This window comes from Pezoporus wallicus, unplaced genomic scaffold, assembly GCF_028554395.1.
Source record: "Pezoporus wallicus isolate ANWC-B61680 ecotype Strahan unplaced genomic scaffold, APGP_CSIRO_Pwel_v1 contig_3017, whole genome shotgun sequence".
Lineage (NCBI taxonomy): Eukaryota > Metazoa > Chordata > Aves > Psittaciformes > Psittacidae > Pezoporus > Pezoporus wallicus.
The window spans coordinates 1,648,609-1,664,767 of NW_026638957.1; the positions used below are offsets into that span (position 1 = coordinate 1,648,609).

At 34.1% G+C, this 16,159-nt stretch overlaps 1 protein-coding gene across 6 annotated transcripts in view; it reads right to left on the minus strand.

The window, feature by feature from the left end:
• EML5 (EMAP like 5) overlaps nucleotides 1–16,159 on the minus strand; it is a 101,517-nt gene that overhangs the window by 59,761 nt on the left and 25,597 nt on the right. For all 6 annotated transcript variants that reach the window (XR_008972651.1, XM_057413360.1, XM_057413361.1 and 3 more), the window contains exons 6-10: nucleotides 8,760–8,895; nucleotides 5,652–5,853; nucleotides 4,643–4,780; nucleotides 3,651–3,907; nucleotides 1,698–1,910 (exon numbers count right to left, since the gene is read on the minus strand). Coding sequence is in view for 5 of the 6 variants with exons in the window: in XM_057413360.1 (XP_057269343.1) it covers nucleotides 1,698–1,910; nucleotides 3,651–3,907; nucleotides 4,643–4,780; nucleotides 5,652–5,853; nucleotides 8,760–8,895 (946 nt within the window). In the remaining variant the exon portion in view is untranslated. The remainder of the gene's footprint in view (nucleotides 1–1,697; nucleotides 1,911–3,650; nucleotides 3,908–4,642; nucleotides 4,781–5,651; nucleotides 5,854–8,759; nucleotides 8,896–16,159) is intronic.

The window sequence follows — 16,159 nt, forward strand, 5'->3', positions numbered from 1 at the left end:
AGCAGCAACTTTTTGCAATATTTCCAAACCTAATGTCTTTAAGAAAAATTTTTAAATTTGGATTCCAGGACATAATATCTTCAACAAGTCAAACAGAAAGACAGAAATCATGAGATAGTGCTGTATGAGGTATACTAAAGGAAGATTTTCTTTAAACTTTGTTATATTAATCTTATATTTTTTTACAAACCAGGATTTTGTCAATTACTGTTTCTATAGTGAAAACATGCAGTTATTTAAATGTTAAATTATGTCTATTTGGCTCTGTGAAAGCATCCCCAGTATGTGTGCTTGTAGCACTGGTTCCCATTTTTTGTACAATTTGAGCACTATGCACTTCTAATAATTCATATCCTCACACCATTAATAACAGGAGTAGTAACAGAACTACATCAAGTTAATGTTTTCATTGACTACTACATAATTACATTACAATCACTGGATCAGTTACTAAAGAGAAGTTCCTAACAGTACTCCATTATTCAGATCCTTGTGCCTTTTCTTTGTTTTTATATTTTTAGTGAAAAAACGGGATAAAAAGGGATCAAATTCCAACTTCTTCAAAATGAGAGAAGACTGCTTGCAAAAACGTATTTTTCAATTACCTTAGGTATCAGTAAAAGCCTTATCACTTTAAAACTGGAAAGATTAAAATGAAATGTTTTTTACTATTACTTTTCACAAAAAGAGTTGAGAAAACTCTTCATACCATTCATTAAAAAAAAGAAAAAAATAAAAGTAATTTCTTCAAGCACACACTGCTTGAAGACATATCGTAAGAGCCATCACAAAGATCATGTGGCTGTAGCCAGCATTAAACATGCAATGCTGCAAACTGCAGTGATACACCGGGGCAACTTTTTGTTTCCCCTTTCAGAACTTAGACATTAGATCTAGTCCCCAGGCAAACTTTTTAGGTTAAGGGGACTCTTCTTACAATCTAGAGAACATTTCACAGGCTTTCTCTGATCATCACCACATTACCAGCTTAAGACAGAGATCTCTGCTACTGATAATTCATTACAGTTCAACTTGAATGGTGTCTTTAGCCTTTCCTGTCTAAAACAACATACATTCCTCCTCTGTTCTCTCAGTCCTCAACACTGAACTTGAAAGTTATATTGCTTGATTTAAGCTTCAGTTTTAAAAATTTCACATGTGATTTGTCCTTATTACTAGTAAAAATTTGAGGAAAATGTCTCAGAAAAGTTCTTAAACTTCAAATGATATTCAGTGGCATTTTCTGATTACAGGATCAATTTGCTGTTCACATATGTATTGCCTCTAATCATTTAGTAAAGTTATTTTTTCTAGTTCCTAGCCTAAATCTCCATCACTGATCCAGAGAAAGGAAGAAAAATACTTGAAGTCCAAGGTGAAATACTTAGGTATGTATACCATAGAAGGGTATATACTGCATCACCTCATGATATTCGGTTATTAGGGAAAAAAAAAAAAAAAAAAAAAGCTATTTTTTCAGCAAATTTTTAGGTATTTGGTTCAAAACACAAGTAGTGTTAGTATTATAGTTGTCAATACACAAGCCTATTATTTTTTTCCACCTCTGAACTCAAACTAAACCTCTAAGAATAAATATTGGTCATTTATATACTTTTTAAATACAGTTTTCTAAAACCTTTTTCTTGAATAACCAAAATTCTAAAATATATATTTGTAATTGAACTTAAAAGTACTACCTTTTCTTAGACATGGGTATCGAAAGAGCTTTACTATTCCGTAATCATCAGCTGTGACCATAACTTGCCCAATAAAATTTGCATCCACAGAATTAATATCATTTATATCTGAATATTTGGGCCAGATTCCATTAACTTCAAGGCCAGAAACACAGGTCCATGATGCCCACTGAACACCTTTTAATTCCTCCTTGCTTGTTACTTCTTTTCCACCTAAGAACAAAAAAGAGCAATTTTTTTAATATCCACTTATGTAATTTTAAAGAGTGTAAGATTTATCATTCTTCGGAAAACAAATCCAAGTGAGACCGAATTCAAAACTGACTTCTAAAACTGTCCTGATATTTTCTAGGACAGCATCAGCAGTAAGGCTTCTCAAGACAACAGAAGTTCATGAGTTCGGTAATTTACAGCTTCTATTTTTTTCTTGGTAATCTGCTTAAGGCTGTGTTATTTTTAAATGTTTATAAAAAAAATGCACGTAGCCAGTCTAACAAAGCTTGGGAAAATCGTGTTGCTGAACTGCTTTAGAAACCTGGATTACTTAGAGCAAAAAGAACTCCACTGTGAATTACTGAAAACACCAACTTTATACTTAGATCCTTAACATTCTTTAACACCAGATCTACCTGTAATAAGATTGTTCCAGTCCCACAAAGTTTCATGTAAGACTTTAAGAACTGTGTCAAACTAAAAGCTCATTTAGGATAAGTAAATACTGTGTCCATAGAACTATAAATAATGCACAGCGCAAACTGTAAGTATTGTATAGCAAATGAAAGGAGTCTATAGTAAATGACGATGGTAATAGATAAATTCTACAAACACAGTGAGTAGGAAAAATATAGAATGATATTATGTAAAAAGTATATACACAGAAAAAACAAGTCAAAACTTGTGACAAACACTGCCTTTGACATACTGTAATCAGGACTTTTGACATACTGTAATCAGGACTTCAGAGGGAACTTGTCTTGATGAAAACTGTTTCAAGAGTATGGGACAGTTCAGTCAAGTTTTCAAACAGTGTTCTCTTGAAAATACTTACAATAATGGGGTTGCCACAAACAGAGGCTGAAAATTATATTTCAGTATTATGTAATATACTAATTTTCTCTAATAGTCACCTGCCATAAAAAAAGACACATTTGAATTTGCATTATCAGTAAAATTAATTTTGATATTTTTATTCATTTTGAAGGTTGCATGATTGAATCATATATATATTCCACTTCAATATTTCTTTTGTTTCCAGTGAGTTATTCCTGCATTCTGGCATCCTTACATCAGGTACTCTTATTTTCTCTAGTTACCTTAACCCATTATACTTCCAAATTAATATGCATTCTGATTCTGCTACAAATTTCTCACTGTAAAAGCTCTTTTAAAGTTAAATTCCTCAGTTCTACCACAAGAATAGTTCTAGAATATCAGATGACTCTTCCAAGACACAACATACTGACTTTTCCAAACATTTTAAAAACACACAGTACAGATTGAAATCCATTTAATATGCAAGCTCAGTAAGAACAAAGCTATTAAGCTAATACAAAACTTAATTTGAATGCAGTGGGTTGTTTGGTTTTGTGGGGTTTTTTTTGGTTTTGGGGGTTTTTACGGGGGTTTTGTTTGTGTTGTTTTTCTTTTGTTGTTGTTGTTTGTTTTTCTAAAAAGGTGGGAAAAAAGATCTAGTTTTCAGAAATAAATCATAAGCCAGCATCTCTACCTTGAAAACATACATTAAAAAGAGTAAACACATAAAAATATTTAAATAGCTTTGTCAGAAAATACCGTACTTATTCAAATATAGCAGATATTCGTAAGAACTTATGAAAAAAAATTCTGTAACCCAATGCTTTGAACCAGAATGTATACATGGCTGTTCTTACCAAACTACTACATGTTCTTTCTGTAACAAGTAACAGATATCATAAAGGCAACTCAGAATCTTACTTGGCATTCTGTAAAAAAGTCTCTTTCCATTGCCATCATTAGTCTGCAAGTATTTACTGTCTGAAGACCAATCCATATGGGTGATGAAACTTAAAGATCCAATACATTCCCCAACTTTCTTGTATCGCTGAACAACACCATATATATCCACAGAGCTGTCATTGGAGCCAACAGCTAGAAAATTCCCATCTGGTGAATATTTCAGTTCATGAATAGCTTCTTTCCTGTCTTTGATATGAACAACCTCAGTCATATCTCTGTAGTATAAAAGAAAGCATGTCATAAGTATAGAAGAGCCTTATCAATCTGTAATGTTCCCAGTTTTAAAAAACAGATAAAATCATGAAGTGAACTTTACTATCATATATGCAAACACAAAATTGCTGGTTTTAGAGTTCAGTAGGGCTTCGTGGCCAAACAAGAGAAGGGAACAGTGACACAAAAAGATGCTGCACTGGGCTGAGGAAGAGTGAACAAAAGGAACTCTTCAAATTGGGTCCACAAAAAAATTAATCAAGTAGATTACTAGATCTTTATTCATTTGCGGAAGAAAACTTCACTGACATGAGACACGAATCTCATTTTCCCTTTAAAACTCTGGGATTGTAGGAACAAGGCACAATGATTTTGCATGCATGATGTGCTGACAGCAGCATCACAACACATGGAAACAATTTAGGGATTAATGAAAATTTATGTTTTAGTAATTCAAGAATAATTAGTAAAGCTAAAACCTAAAATAAAGCACTTCCTAGAACACTGCCATTCTTTACAAATATACCTGTACACTTTTTCAAATGTGTTATGGACAACATGAACACATGTAGCACACACATTTAAAAAATCTGAGCACCCCAAGATCAGTAATTTAAAACAGCAATCTAAGCCATCTCATGTATGGTCAATACAGTGCCAATGTACAAACAGTTTATAAAAGCAACTAGACACTATGCTTGAAAGAGTTAATGGTGTATCTAATTTTTGTGACGTACCTGACTCGAAGCACAGTGAAAGAGCCATCCTTCATTCCAAGCGCCAGATGGATTCCATCAGTGCTAACCGCAGCACAACGAATGGGCTCCTCCATATTGCACCGGGCAATCAGAGCATGGTCTATTAAACTCCAAATTCTAAAATAAAGTAATAAATACAAACATAATGAGTGGTTTGTAGCTGTGCTACAGATAGCATGAAGCCTGTAATTTCTGCAGAACACTGAATATGACAGTGTCCTATTTTAGAAGCATTTTTAATATTTTCCATAAGGAAATATTTTTTATATTTTTAATATTTCCATAAGGAAAATACTAGACAAAAGCATGAATTTTGCATACAGCAAAGAACTTTCTATATTTAAAATATAGAGAAAATATCAACAAGAAAATGCAGGCACAGATTAATTTTGTTTATCTTTCTGAATATAAAAATAACAACATCTGATAATACATACCAGGAACAGCCACTCTGAAAATTCCAATATTTTGCTCGTTATTTTAGCCAAGAAAAATTCTTGGCTAAAAGACATTCTTTCCTATTAACAAGTCATTATCAATAAGCTAGTTATAACTAGATAACATGTAAGTTTTTACTACAAGATACATTAGAACAGCTATCACGAGCCATATCTAGAGTTCTAGAGCATTACTTCAATAGTCATAATTTAACTGCTTTTTTGCTTAATAACGTTATACTAAAGATACTTAACAAAAATGCCAATTTTTCATTGTAACCTGTAACTCCTTAAAAGGAAACATAGAATACTTGCATATGAGAACTTAATGTTAGCCTAAATTAAATTTGTTCAGGTTTTGTACACTTCATTTTTTGTGAGATATACATTTCAACTATATTTTATTACTGGAGATTAAGTTACACTAATTTCATGTGTAACTTTACTGGATCAATGCCACATTTTTTAAATATCTACGTTTTTATCAGGTTATCTACAAAATGAGCTGTTTGTATAAAACTGTACAGTTAAACAAACAAACAATATTTAACCTGACTGATCGATCATCACTTCCAGTCATTGCTAGAGGTTTTGTAGGATGGACAGCCAAAGCCCAGAGCTCTCCTTCACAGTGCCCCTGCATTATCAGGAAAGGCTTATTACGCTCATGCACCACAATTTCAAAAATTTCACTGTCTTGTGTCCCAACAAGTATATGGTCTCCTCTCCAGCAAACACTTCTTACAGACAGACCTGTAGAAGAGATTGTTACTAAAAGATACATCCTGAGAATTTGTGAAACAAAGGTAATGTAGCACATGACAAAGCATAAAAGAAAGTAAATGTCAAGAAGTATCCATATACCTTCTCTTATTCCTCTATTTACTCCTTTTATGGATTCCACATAGCACATACTGCCCTTGTAACATTAACTTTTTAAGCTTAGTATTACAAAAAAAATCTAAAATAAAATGTGACTCTTATTTTAATAAAGGACATGTAACCAATTCATGTATGACAAGATCTCTGACAGAGAAAGGTAATACTGACATTTGTACCTGGAATTACACATTACATGTCTTTAAATTTCAACAAAGGTAGCAGACAATATAAATAACAACTTCTGAAAAAACCACAGACCTTAGTACTAGCTAGATGAACCTGTGTTTTATAAGTGACAAAAGCATCAGTGGAACATGTATTGTATGTAAGACAATCAAAAAGCCCAGTTCTCCCTAGGCTGTGCCTGAGATGCTCCCCCTAAAGCAAATCTTTGTAACATCTTCATACTATCCAGAATTATTTTTCTCACTAAATAGAAAACAAAACTAAATCAAAACAAAACAACATATAAAGAGATGAAAAGGGTTTATGATGGAATTCCAATGTGCATTTCTAGTAACTAATTCAGTTTACAGGCTTACAGTGAAAGTGAGCACTCAGAGGATGTACTTGTTTATAGATAAGGTTGAGAACAACAAAATGGAAGTTAGGACTGCTGTAACTGGGAATCCAGACTTGGGTGCCCAATTTTAGGAATATGCACCTTTTAAAACAGGCTGTGTTTGTTACACTTTGATAGTGCAACTTAATTTTCCCAGGTGCAGGTAACCAGATGGTAGCAATGCCTAACTTGATTCACTTTGCCTTACTTTTTGTGGAGAACAGCTCAAGAATGACATTTGAAAAACTACTCTGCATTAATACGAGACACTTTTACCTATCAGTTGAAAAGAATATTGTACCGATATGAGTTGACATGCTTCTGAAAAATACTTTTAACTACATAGAGAAAAGAGCCGCCTTATGTTATTAAATTTACATTGAAGAAAAAGTTGCAACTCAGAACAGTGAATAGGTGGGTGGGTTAGCAGGCCAGTCTGCTGGATCTGCACCGATGTTTTAATTCTGACAAAGCATGTGTTCAAAGCAAAGCTCCTGATCATGCCTACTCAGCATGCTTTATATTACAAGATAGCATTCAAATGAACAAATAAGACTCCCTCCATACAAAACTAAACTGAAAGACGTGCTCCAAGAATGCACTTGGTATGCTCCAAGTGCAATAAAGTGTTCAGACCACTGAATCCAACTAGAGCTAACATCCCTTAAACACTCCTCAAAATGCATATATATTGTGCTACTTTAATCCTCCACACTGATTGTTCTTACAGATTTGTTCCTATTGTGCTGCACTGGTGAATATAGCCACCTCACCATTTAGCCCTATGATCTAGACATTATATGGCTATATTGTCTACAGTGATTTAAAAAAAAACAACAAACAGAATCTTCAATGAACGATGATTAAGACATCTGTCTTAGTAATTTGGAACTTATTGTGGAGAGAGATTTTTTGAGAAACAATTTGACTACTCGGAGACATATCAAGAATCAACTAATTGCTCTGCAAGACATTCACAGGGATACAGAACTTGAGTTTATATTCACAGATAAAAGTGCCAAGAGGTGAGGTATAGCAGCAGCAGAAGATGCAATTAAGAAAAAAAGTAGGACAGGTCATAAAGGCAATCTAAGAAAAAAAGCTGAAGTGAAAAGATTCAGGAAACTGAATTTATTAAAGATAGCATTTCTTAAAAGCTATTAGCTCTGCCAAAGCCACTTGAGAAGTTAAAAGATGAGGACAGAGTTCACATAAGTGATCAAGAACCAAGAGCTCATGGTAAGAGTCTTTTCCACCAAAAGTAAAGGAGACAATCTGGAGTGAAGAACAAGATTGAAAGAATAAAATGGGGAATAAAACACACATTCCAACAGAGCTCAAAAAAAGCAGCTGAGTAAATTTAAAGTCAAAACAAAGCCACTGTACCAAAGGGCATTTAAAATGAAATGTATTCCATCTTGTTGCAATACTTTACTATCTTGGTTGGAATGCCAATTCAATTACAGAATAGTAAGATTCAACTTGCAGTCAATTATTTATTGACCCTGAATATCTGATTGCCATCAGACACTGGACCACACTGTCAAGCTCTTTGCAAGATATTAGAAAATAATGAAGTGACTGTGGGCAAAGAAAACCAAATAGCAACAAAAGCAATGCTGTAAGTGACATTAGTGCTTTAGTATACTTTTGTGTTCTGTTCCTGAATCACTACACGAACAATATCTAGAACAGTAACAAAACATGCTATAGACTGCCGCATTTAAAATTTTAGCATGACAAACTGTAATTGAAGATATAGGTATATGCAAGCAGCATTCTAAGTTCTATGAAACTAGATAACTTCTAAATAGTTTTTGCGAAAATTTAGATAACTAACAAGTGCAATTTTTGTACTCCACTGTTTTACACTGTAGATCTCACTGTCTCTTTTAAGTTCTCTTAAGGTTTTACTGCTCCTTGTTAGAAACTCCTGTACTACAGAAAAGATGTGCATTTTATTGATTCAAAGAAAAAAAAAAAATCTGTGTCTACAACTTCACAGTATGTTTTGCAGTAACTCTGAAGGACTACATGACTTTCACACTAGTGGCATGATCAAATGTCTTTTCTAGCAAATAGTTCACAGTAACGTACATGAAACAACCTTTTTGTTTTTGTTTTTTTTTTTTTTTTGAAGAAGTCTTTTTTTGTTCAAAACACTGGTAAACTTCCTACCTTATTGGTATACCAAAAATCACAGACTTATTTTTACCTTTATATCCTTGGTCTGTTTCCCTGAGATCAATCACAGTAATTGGTTTAAAATTTAAGTCCCACAAGCGAACACAGCCATCCCTGCCACCAGTGGCAAACCCCTCTTCACATGCATTCATGCTGAAGATTCCTGCCTAAAGAGAGAAGAAAGTTATTTTTAACAGTATACACAGATTAGATACCTTGATACAGAAAATGGAATTCTTGCTCATGGTGGTATTGATTGTCTTCCCTCCTTCCTGCCTGTTATGATGCTGACAATAGCATAAACATATTCAACTAATACAAGCTTTAAATGTGAGTCAAATAAATATAGAAACAAACTCAAATATGAGCAGAATTCACACTCAACGATAAACAATAAGATATGAGAATTTTTGCAATACTGCTTTTATCATGAGGTTGATTGTAGTGATGTTGCTTCTTATCCCTAGAGTTTACTTTCACATCCTCTTGCCTTGGGGCCTGGTCCACCTCCCACAAATGTCAGAAGGATGATCTCCACTGATCTCCATTAGGCTTGTTTCAGGGCCTTTGTTGCTATTACTCAGCTTCTATGGAACCAGGCAGAAAATATTAGGCATGTTTTATATTTTAAGCTAAGGAAGACGGATTTAATATTTAAGTTTAGAAGCAAAATACAGAGGAACACAGTGATCACTTTATGCCATTTAAAGCTACATAATATAAAGCTCTTATTTTAAAGGTAGACTTCAGGAAATCAAACCTAACACATTTTCTTTAACTCACTTGATATATGCTTTTTCAGGATAAAGACAAGGCAAGGATGATGTATCTATTATTAAAACAAAGATATTGTATCTACATAACCACTAGATTTGATGCATACATGATACCTCATCTAAAGAGCACACCCCCTTTGTTTGGACTCACTAGTCTTATTTCCAGAAGTAGCTCACACATTTCAGTGAGCAAAGATGCTGAAAAGGTAACTTTGGGTAATAAGCCCATTAGAAGTAAAAAAGAAAAAAAAAGTTCTGTATTTGTTCAAAATATTTAATATTCAGCTAAGACAAAATAAAACAGGAGAGCATTAAAAACCATGGAAGGAAAAACTTGTCTCCGTACTCCTGTCTAAAAGAAGGTAGAACAGCCAATAACATGCGTATATCTTCCATAATTTCTATTTTGTAAAGAAGTAAATGTAAAGTTCCAGTAGTCTGGTTGGGGTAATGAAGTACATTAACCCTCAAAGTGAATGCAATTAGCAAATGAAAGATTAGCTTTTGGGGGCAAATAAAGCTGTACGCTCACAGAACAAACTAGCACCCAGTGTTTTGGGTTGTCAGAATTCCCAGGAACTCATGACTTTTCTCTCCTACCAACCTGTTTTTTCTACTGGGATTATAACTCAGGAAAATATCATCATGGACTGATCATAATGAAGTATGGACTGTGTTTGCTTCTCTAGCATCTGGTAACAAGTACATCATTTTTCAAGTTGAGAAAAAAAAAAATCAAAAAAAAATCACACTTTTCACAAAAAAAAATCCCGTATTATTACTAGAATGTCAAATGACAATCAATACTGAAAGACTAGGGTGACAACTCAGATTTTTTTGATGTGTCATGTCCATCCTTAGGATACGGACTTTTAAGGCAAGCCATATTTTGAGGAATAACATGTGCCTAAACAGAAATGTAGTGGAATTTTTAAGTCATAAGCAGATTAGAAGGCTAACTTCCATTATCTCCAACATCCTGAAAATCCTCTTTCTGTTTCTTCAGGAGCCTGGAGATCTTTTGAAAATACAACCCAAACTGTATTTGTTTCTGTGTCTGTGTGCGTGCTTGTGTTTTACTGCATTAACCTTTTAGTGCCACTGAGCAAATAAAAGTCTAGAGGAATTTTGGCACATTTTGTACCACATGCTGAATTCTGCCCAAGTTCTGGCATATTTAAATCTACAGCTCTTTTTGGAATTCAACCTTGATAACAGAATTATTCTGTTTCCTCTAATTAACTCCTTCCGAAATCCATGATTTAATTAGTCAGTATTAAAAAAAGAATCAGACATTTGGCAATGTGGGAAGCTGGCTGAATGTTCTGAAGATAAGATCAAGTGGATCCAGGATTAATCTGTTTTCTATTTCACAGAATATCCCAGTCTTGAAAAGGACATGCTGGTTGTCAAGGAGATTTGGCAGATGTTGTGCTTGCTCAATCTCTTGAAATGCAACAGGACATTCTCATCTCAGACTATGTGCCACTGGAACAGAGAATTAGATGAAAACTAGAAAAAAGGTCCCTTATTAATGGAGACCGTAAGTACGTAATGGAAGAAGCTGAGCTTAGCTACTCTTCATGTAATTGACAGGCTGACACTTAATGGGGAAATGACAGATTCTTTGCTCTCGTAGTTTAGCCAGCCATAATTCTTCCAGTAAATGTATCCTTTTGGAAACTGCAAAGATTGTTAATGCAAATCAATTTTGGAGTCTTCATGCTTCTCTTAATCCTTCAGTCTGAAACTGTCATAAAGATAATTCGATTTTTGATGGTCAATAGCCTCCTAGCAGTAATGAGAGGCAAACAATTACACTGACTTTGATCCAATTGAATAACATGAGCAACAAAGATTGACTGTGTTCGAAATTAAAAGTATAGATCAAAATCTTCAATCCTAAAATTTACAAAGTTTGACATGAACTGCATTCTTCTGTTAGAAAGTTTTCATTACATTTCCTCATGAACAGGAAAATTCTGGAAGTAACATCTCAAATTGATGAGCAGTTTTCTCAGAATGTAGAGTATTTCCTATTTTCCAGTAAGACTAGATGGTATCACACCAGTGCTCCCACAAATTTGGAAAAAAAAAAAATAACCGAAAACAAAAACAAAAAAATATCTGAACAAGAGCAAATAAATAAAAAAATTCCAAGGTCTACCAGAGATGACAGTTGAAAGCTGGACAAGTACAAAAACAACATGACATAGATGGTCTCTACTCCATGAATATACTGCCACTGCTTGTATCCAAGAAGCTTGTAATAGTGAAGTCATCTCAGGTTTTCTATTGCTGCTGGACCTATCTTGCCTCAGAAACTTGATGGACAAAAATCAAGTGTTAACTTACCTAAATGTAGTAATTTCTATAAAATCCACCACACTCTATGTGATTCCTAAAACACATGACTACAGTTAGCTCTAATTAGGACAAAGCTTGAAAGATCATATGGAAACTTCAGCAGCAACTGACTACTACTGAGCAGTATGAAGAATGGAAACATATCAGTTCAGTAAGAAGTCCATGCCTCCTTCTCACTCCTAGATTCAATCAGGACATAGATGCTAACATGTAAAGCAACATAGGTTGAGCACTTACTCAAAGATATCGTGTCTCCCAATATATATTTGCATAGCAAGGAAATGGATTGCAAACATTTAAGGATGGAATCAGAAAGCTTACAGTGGAGAGCCACTACTGTGAAATTTAATCTTCCTGTCTAACAAATAGCCAATAAAACAGTTAAAAAATTGGTATATTATTTAAAATGATCTTATTATTTAAAAATTGAAAACAGTTGCCTATATGCCTCTCACTGGCTGAAGTAAGGGGACAGTTTCCTTTCAAATCTATGACTAGTCTAAGCAGGAGAAAAATACCACATAACTTAATGCCTTGGTACATGACACCAGCTTAAAACCATTCATTTAAGTTCATTATATTCTTTCCATCTATATTTAATTACTATTCAGCCAAGTGACATAGGCGTGCAATAGTTTTAACAGAATGCCTGTTATTTAACCTCGAGCCTGTTATTTAACCTCAGTTTCTGACATCAATCCACACAACTTTAACGTGTACCCCTGAAAGACTATATCAAAATAAATTATTCAGCTGCTAACAAGGCATCTTATGTATATTCACTATGCAAGGCAAAGGCACACAAGAATCTTTAAAGAGTACAGTGTTTTAAAATAAGCATAACACTATTAATACCCGAGTAACATCTTGCACATACACCTTAATAGTCACAGACTACCTCGAATTTAGAACATGTAAGATGATAAATAAATAGAAGACTCTACATTCCCCAATTTGCACTGGCATAAAAGTGAGACATCTAATAAAAGGTTTATTTTTTTATTTAGTCAAGGTTTATATTAACTCTTCAGAATCAGATACACTGCCTACAATTAATCTCCTGAAGTAGTACTACCAGTGTCAGTGAACTTAAACATGCTTTAATATTGGTGTTTTCTTTCTTCTTTTTAAAACTTTCATTTTGGCATTATCATTTAGAAGAGATCAGCAAAACTAGAATTTGAGTTTCCCATTTCTATCCAGTGTTCCCTGCACATGAACTCTGTGCCTTAGCTCTTTCAACTGATCGTTTCCATCTTTTCATACTTTTCATTCCTACTTCCACATTAAGTGAAGTCTCCATTCCTCTTCCAACTAATTCTCCAGTTATTACAACCTACTTGCTTTCAGCTTTTTGTTTCTACACAAACTTCGATAGAAATCTGACAGAAACTCTTCTTTCCTCCATCTACAGTTCTTAGGATTGCTGTGACAGAAGACAAATAATGTATTTTAGCTGTGAATTCTTATTTTGCTTGCTAGTGTTAAAGTTGCTATCTCTTTCCTCAGCTGCTTACACTGGAACAGCTTGGTTTATTTTTCACATTGAATTACTCTTAAAATAAAAAACGTCTCTTCAGCAAGGTTAACTATAACAAAGAGTCAATCTTTGAAAAGAAGCTGTTTTCTGTACTAATGCAGACCATTACCTCTGGATGGACCACATCCCCACATGACTAACATGCTTTTAAAAATGTTTTCCTGCATCTCAAATGCCTACTGTTTATGCTGCAAGAAATGAATACATGGTACTTTATGCAAACAACAGACACACTTTCCTTTAATGAACGATAAGTTTAATGCAAGTCCATTGAGGAGTAATGACTCAGGATGATAAACAGGCAAGCAGGGATAACACCAGCATATTGAACAAAAATTTCTATCAATTCCCTACTATGGTCACACTGCTTTTAACAACATGCACATAAAAAAATGTTATCACCTACCCTTGTGTTTTCTTTTAAAAAAATCAACAAGAACATGATTTATAAAATTATGTGCAAAATAACTATTAAGTATGATAATAATAGTTTAGTATGGCTGAAGAGACATTCTTATTCCAAGCTGCCATATTTTGTTCTTACAATAGTCTGACAATATTACCCTTTAAGGTAATATTTTACTGAAAAGCCAGGTTTCATTTTGTTGGGAAGTAAGCTTCCAGAAGAGATTTTATTGGGTCTTTTTTTCCCCTGAAATTGGTGATATTTGTAGTGACACTAATCTCTCATGAAAATGAATTCCAGAGCCATGAACTACTGCCTCTACTTAATTTTCAGTATTGCAAAGCACAATTCCATTGAGCCTAAAGGACAGAGCCAAAAATAGAAGGCTAGATGAGACATACTCCAAGGTCACCTGAGCTCCATCCACTGACGCTACTGAAGATAAGGACCACAGCACTTCAAATTTGATCTTGTGGTCAACAAAACTGACACAGCACGTAAGTAATGGAGTAACAAGTGCTCTCCACATTTATCAGTTAGGTCATTTCACACTGAAAGGGTTGAAAAGCACAGCATTCTTCTGCAATAAACTGTTGCAACTCCAAATAATCCAAGTACAGATATATGAATATACAGGATAGATGTCTCCTACAGCACCAAATAGGATGTGATGCTCTTTTCCTGATCAGTTTTGGATATGAGACAAAGTGCACACTCTCCTCTGGGAATCCAGTTCTGTATATGCAATATAAGCATTTTAGAAGTTTCATTTAACTAACTTCAGCATCAAAGAGTAGATGTCCACATCACCTTAGGAAAATACAGATCAGAATAGAACATTATTGAATACTAAGTATGAACACTAAAACCAGATTTGAAGGTAGACAGTAACAATAAGGGAATATTTGAAGATTAAAATATCCCTTTATACTTCTTGGCTTAGAATTTATGGCTTCTTGAATACATTTAATATTTCTATAGGTGCATAAAGGAGGGTATGCATGTGTGTGGGTATATATATTTTTTTTATACATACACTCATATGAATACAAAGAAAGCTCAAATGCAAAATAGTCTTACACTCGTTCTTCATAACTTTTTCTCCTAATATGATACACTGTCATTATACTGCTGTCTGAACAAGCAGTCCAGTCACTTTTAAATTATTAGTTTAGCTGCCACTGTCCTGAATGCACATTTCTAAATCATCAATAAACCAGGAGTCTTCTTAGTACTGACTGACTGCAACCTCTCCCACATATATATATCATTCAACACTATTTGTTCCCTCCATTCTACCTGATCAAATCATAGAGTAATTTTAATACTTCAGTTACATACATACATCCAGTCATGCAAATTATTCTTATAAAAAAGAATAATTTACTTTTACCTAGATTTTCAAAGCTGCAATACAGGAACTCATGTGCTTGTATTTTCACACTATTTTAAATTGCTAATAAGGGATTTTTAAATATTATCTAGAAAGTACAATGCCTTTCCAAACAAAACAAAAAAAGTAAGATCAACCTTCAACCAGCACATAATAAAGCTTCATAAATTTATGTTAGCAGCTTCATGACTCACAGGTTAAACCAACAACATGCTTTGGTTTTAAAGTGATACTTGGGGAAGTTAAAACTTGCATTACATTACTGTATATAACTTACTACCATGAGAAGAAATGAGGACTCTCACAGATTGGCATAAACAAATCAGACTGCAAACCACTAAGTCTTTTTTGTTCCCTACTTTAATCACAAAATCATATGATTTGAACGAATATGGAAAATATAAACTTACATGCTAAAAATATAATCACTTCTTTCTCACACTAAACACTTTGATTAAAAGAAAATCTCACCAAGCCCTTCTGAAAAGATTTAACTTTCACTAATGCCATCACTTTACAAAGCTGTATAATGTTCTAAAAAGCTGAATGAATACAGTAAAAGGCAGCAACACTGAACAAGAAAGAGGGATTGAGTCCAGCTAAAACAACTAAATGAATGTGTCTACAAACAAGCTGGGAGTTTCTGCTTACATTACACTTCACAAAATCAGCAGACTTCAGAGAGCTATCAGACAACCAGCCAGTAGGACTCAATTCACAGAATGACAGAATAGCTGATGCTGGGGAAAACTCTGGAGAGCTTCTAGTCCAAACGCCTGCCCAAGGCAGAGTTGGAAAACAGCGCACTGCTCAAGAGTTGTGTCCAGCTATGTTGTACCTCCAAATTGACAGAGATGTAGAGGAAGCTTGAGATCCACTCTGGGGACCTGTTTATTTGTTTCAACACCAATTACCTAAATAGAGCAATCCAGGCCTTCTGAGATGCTTC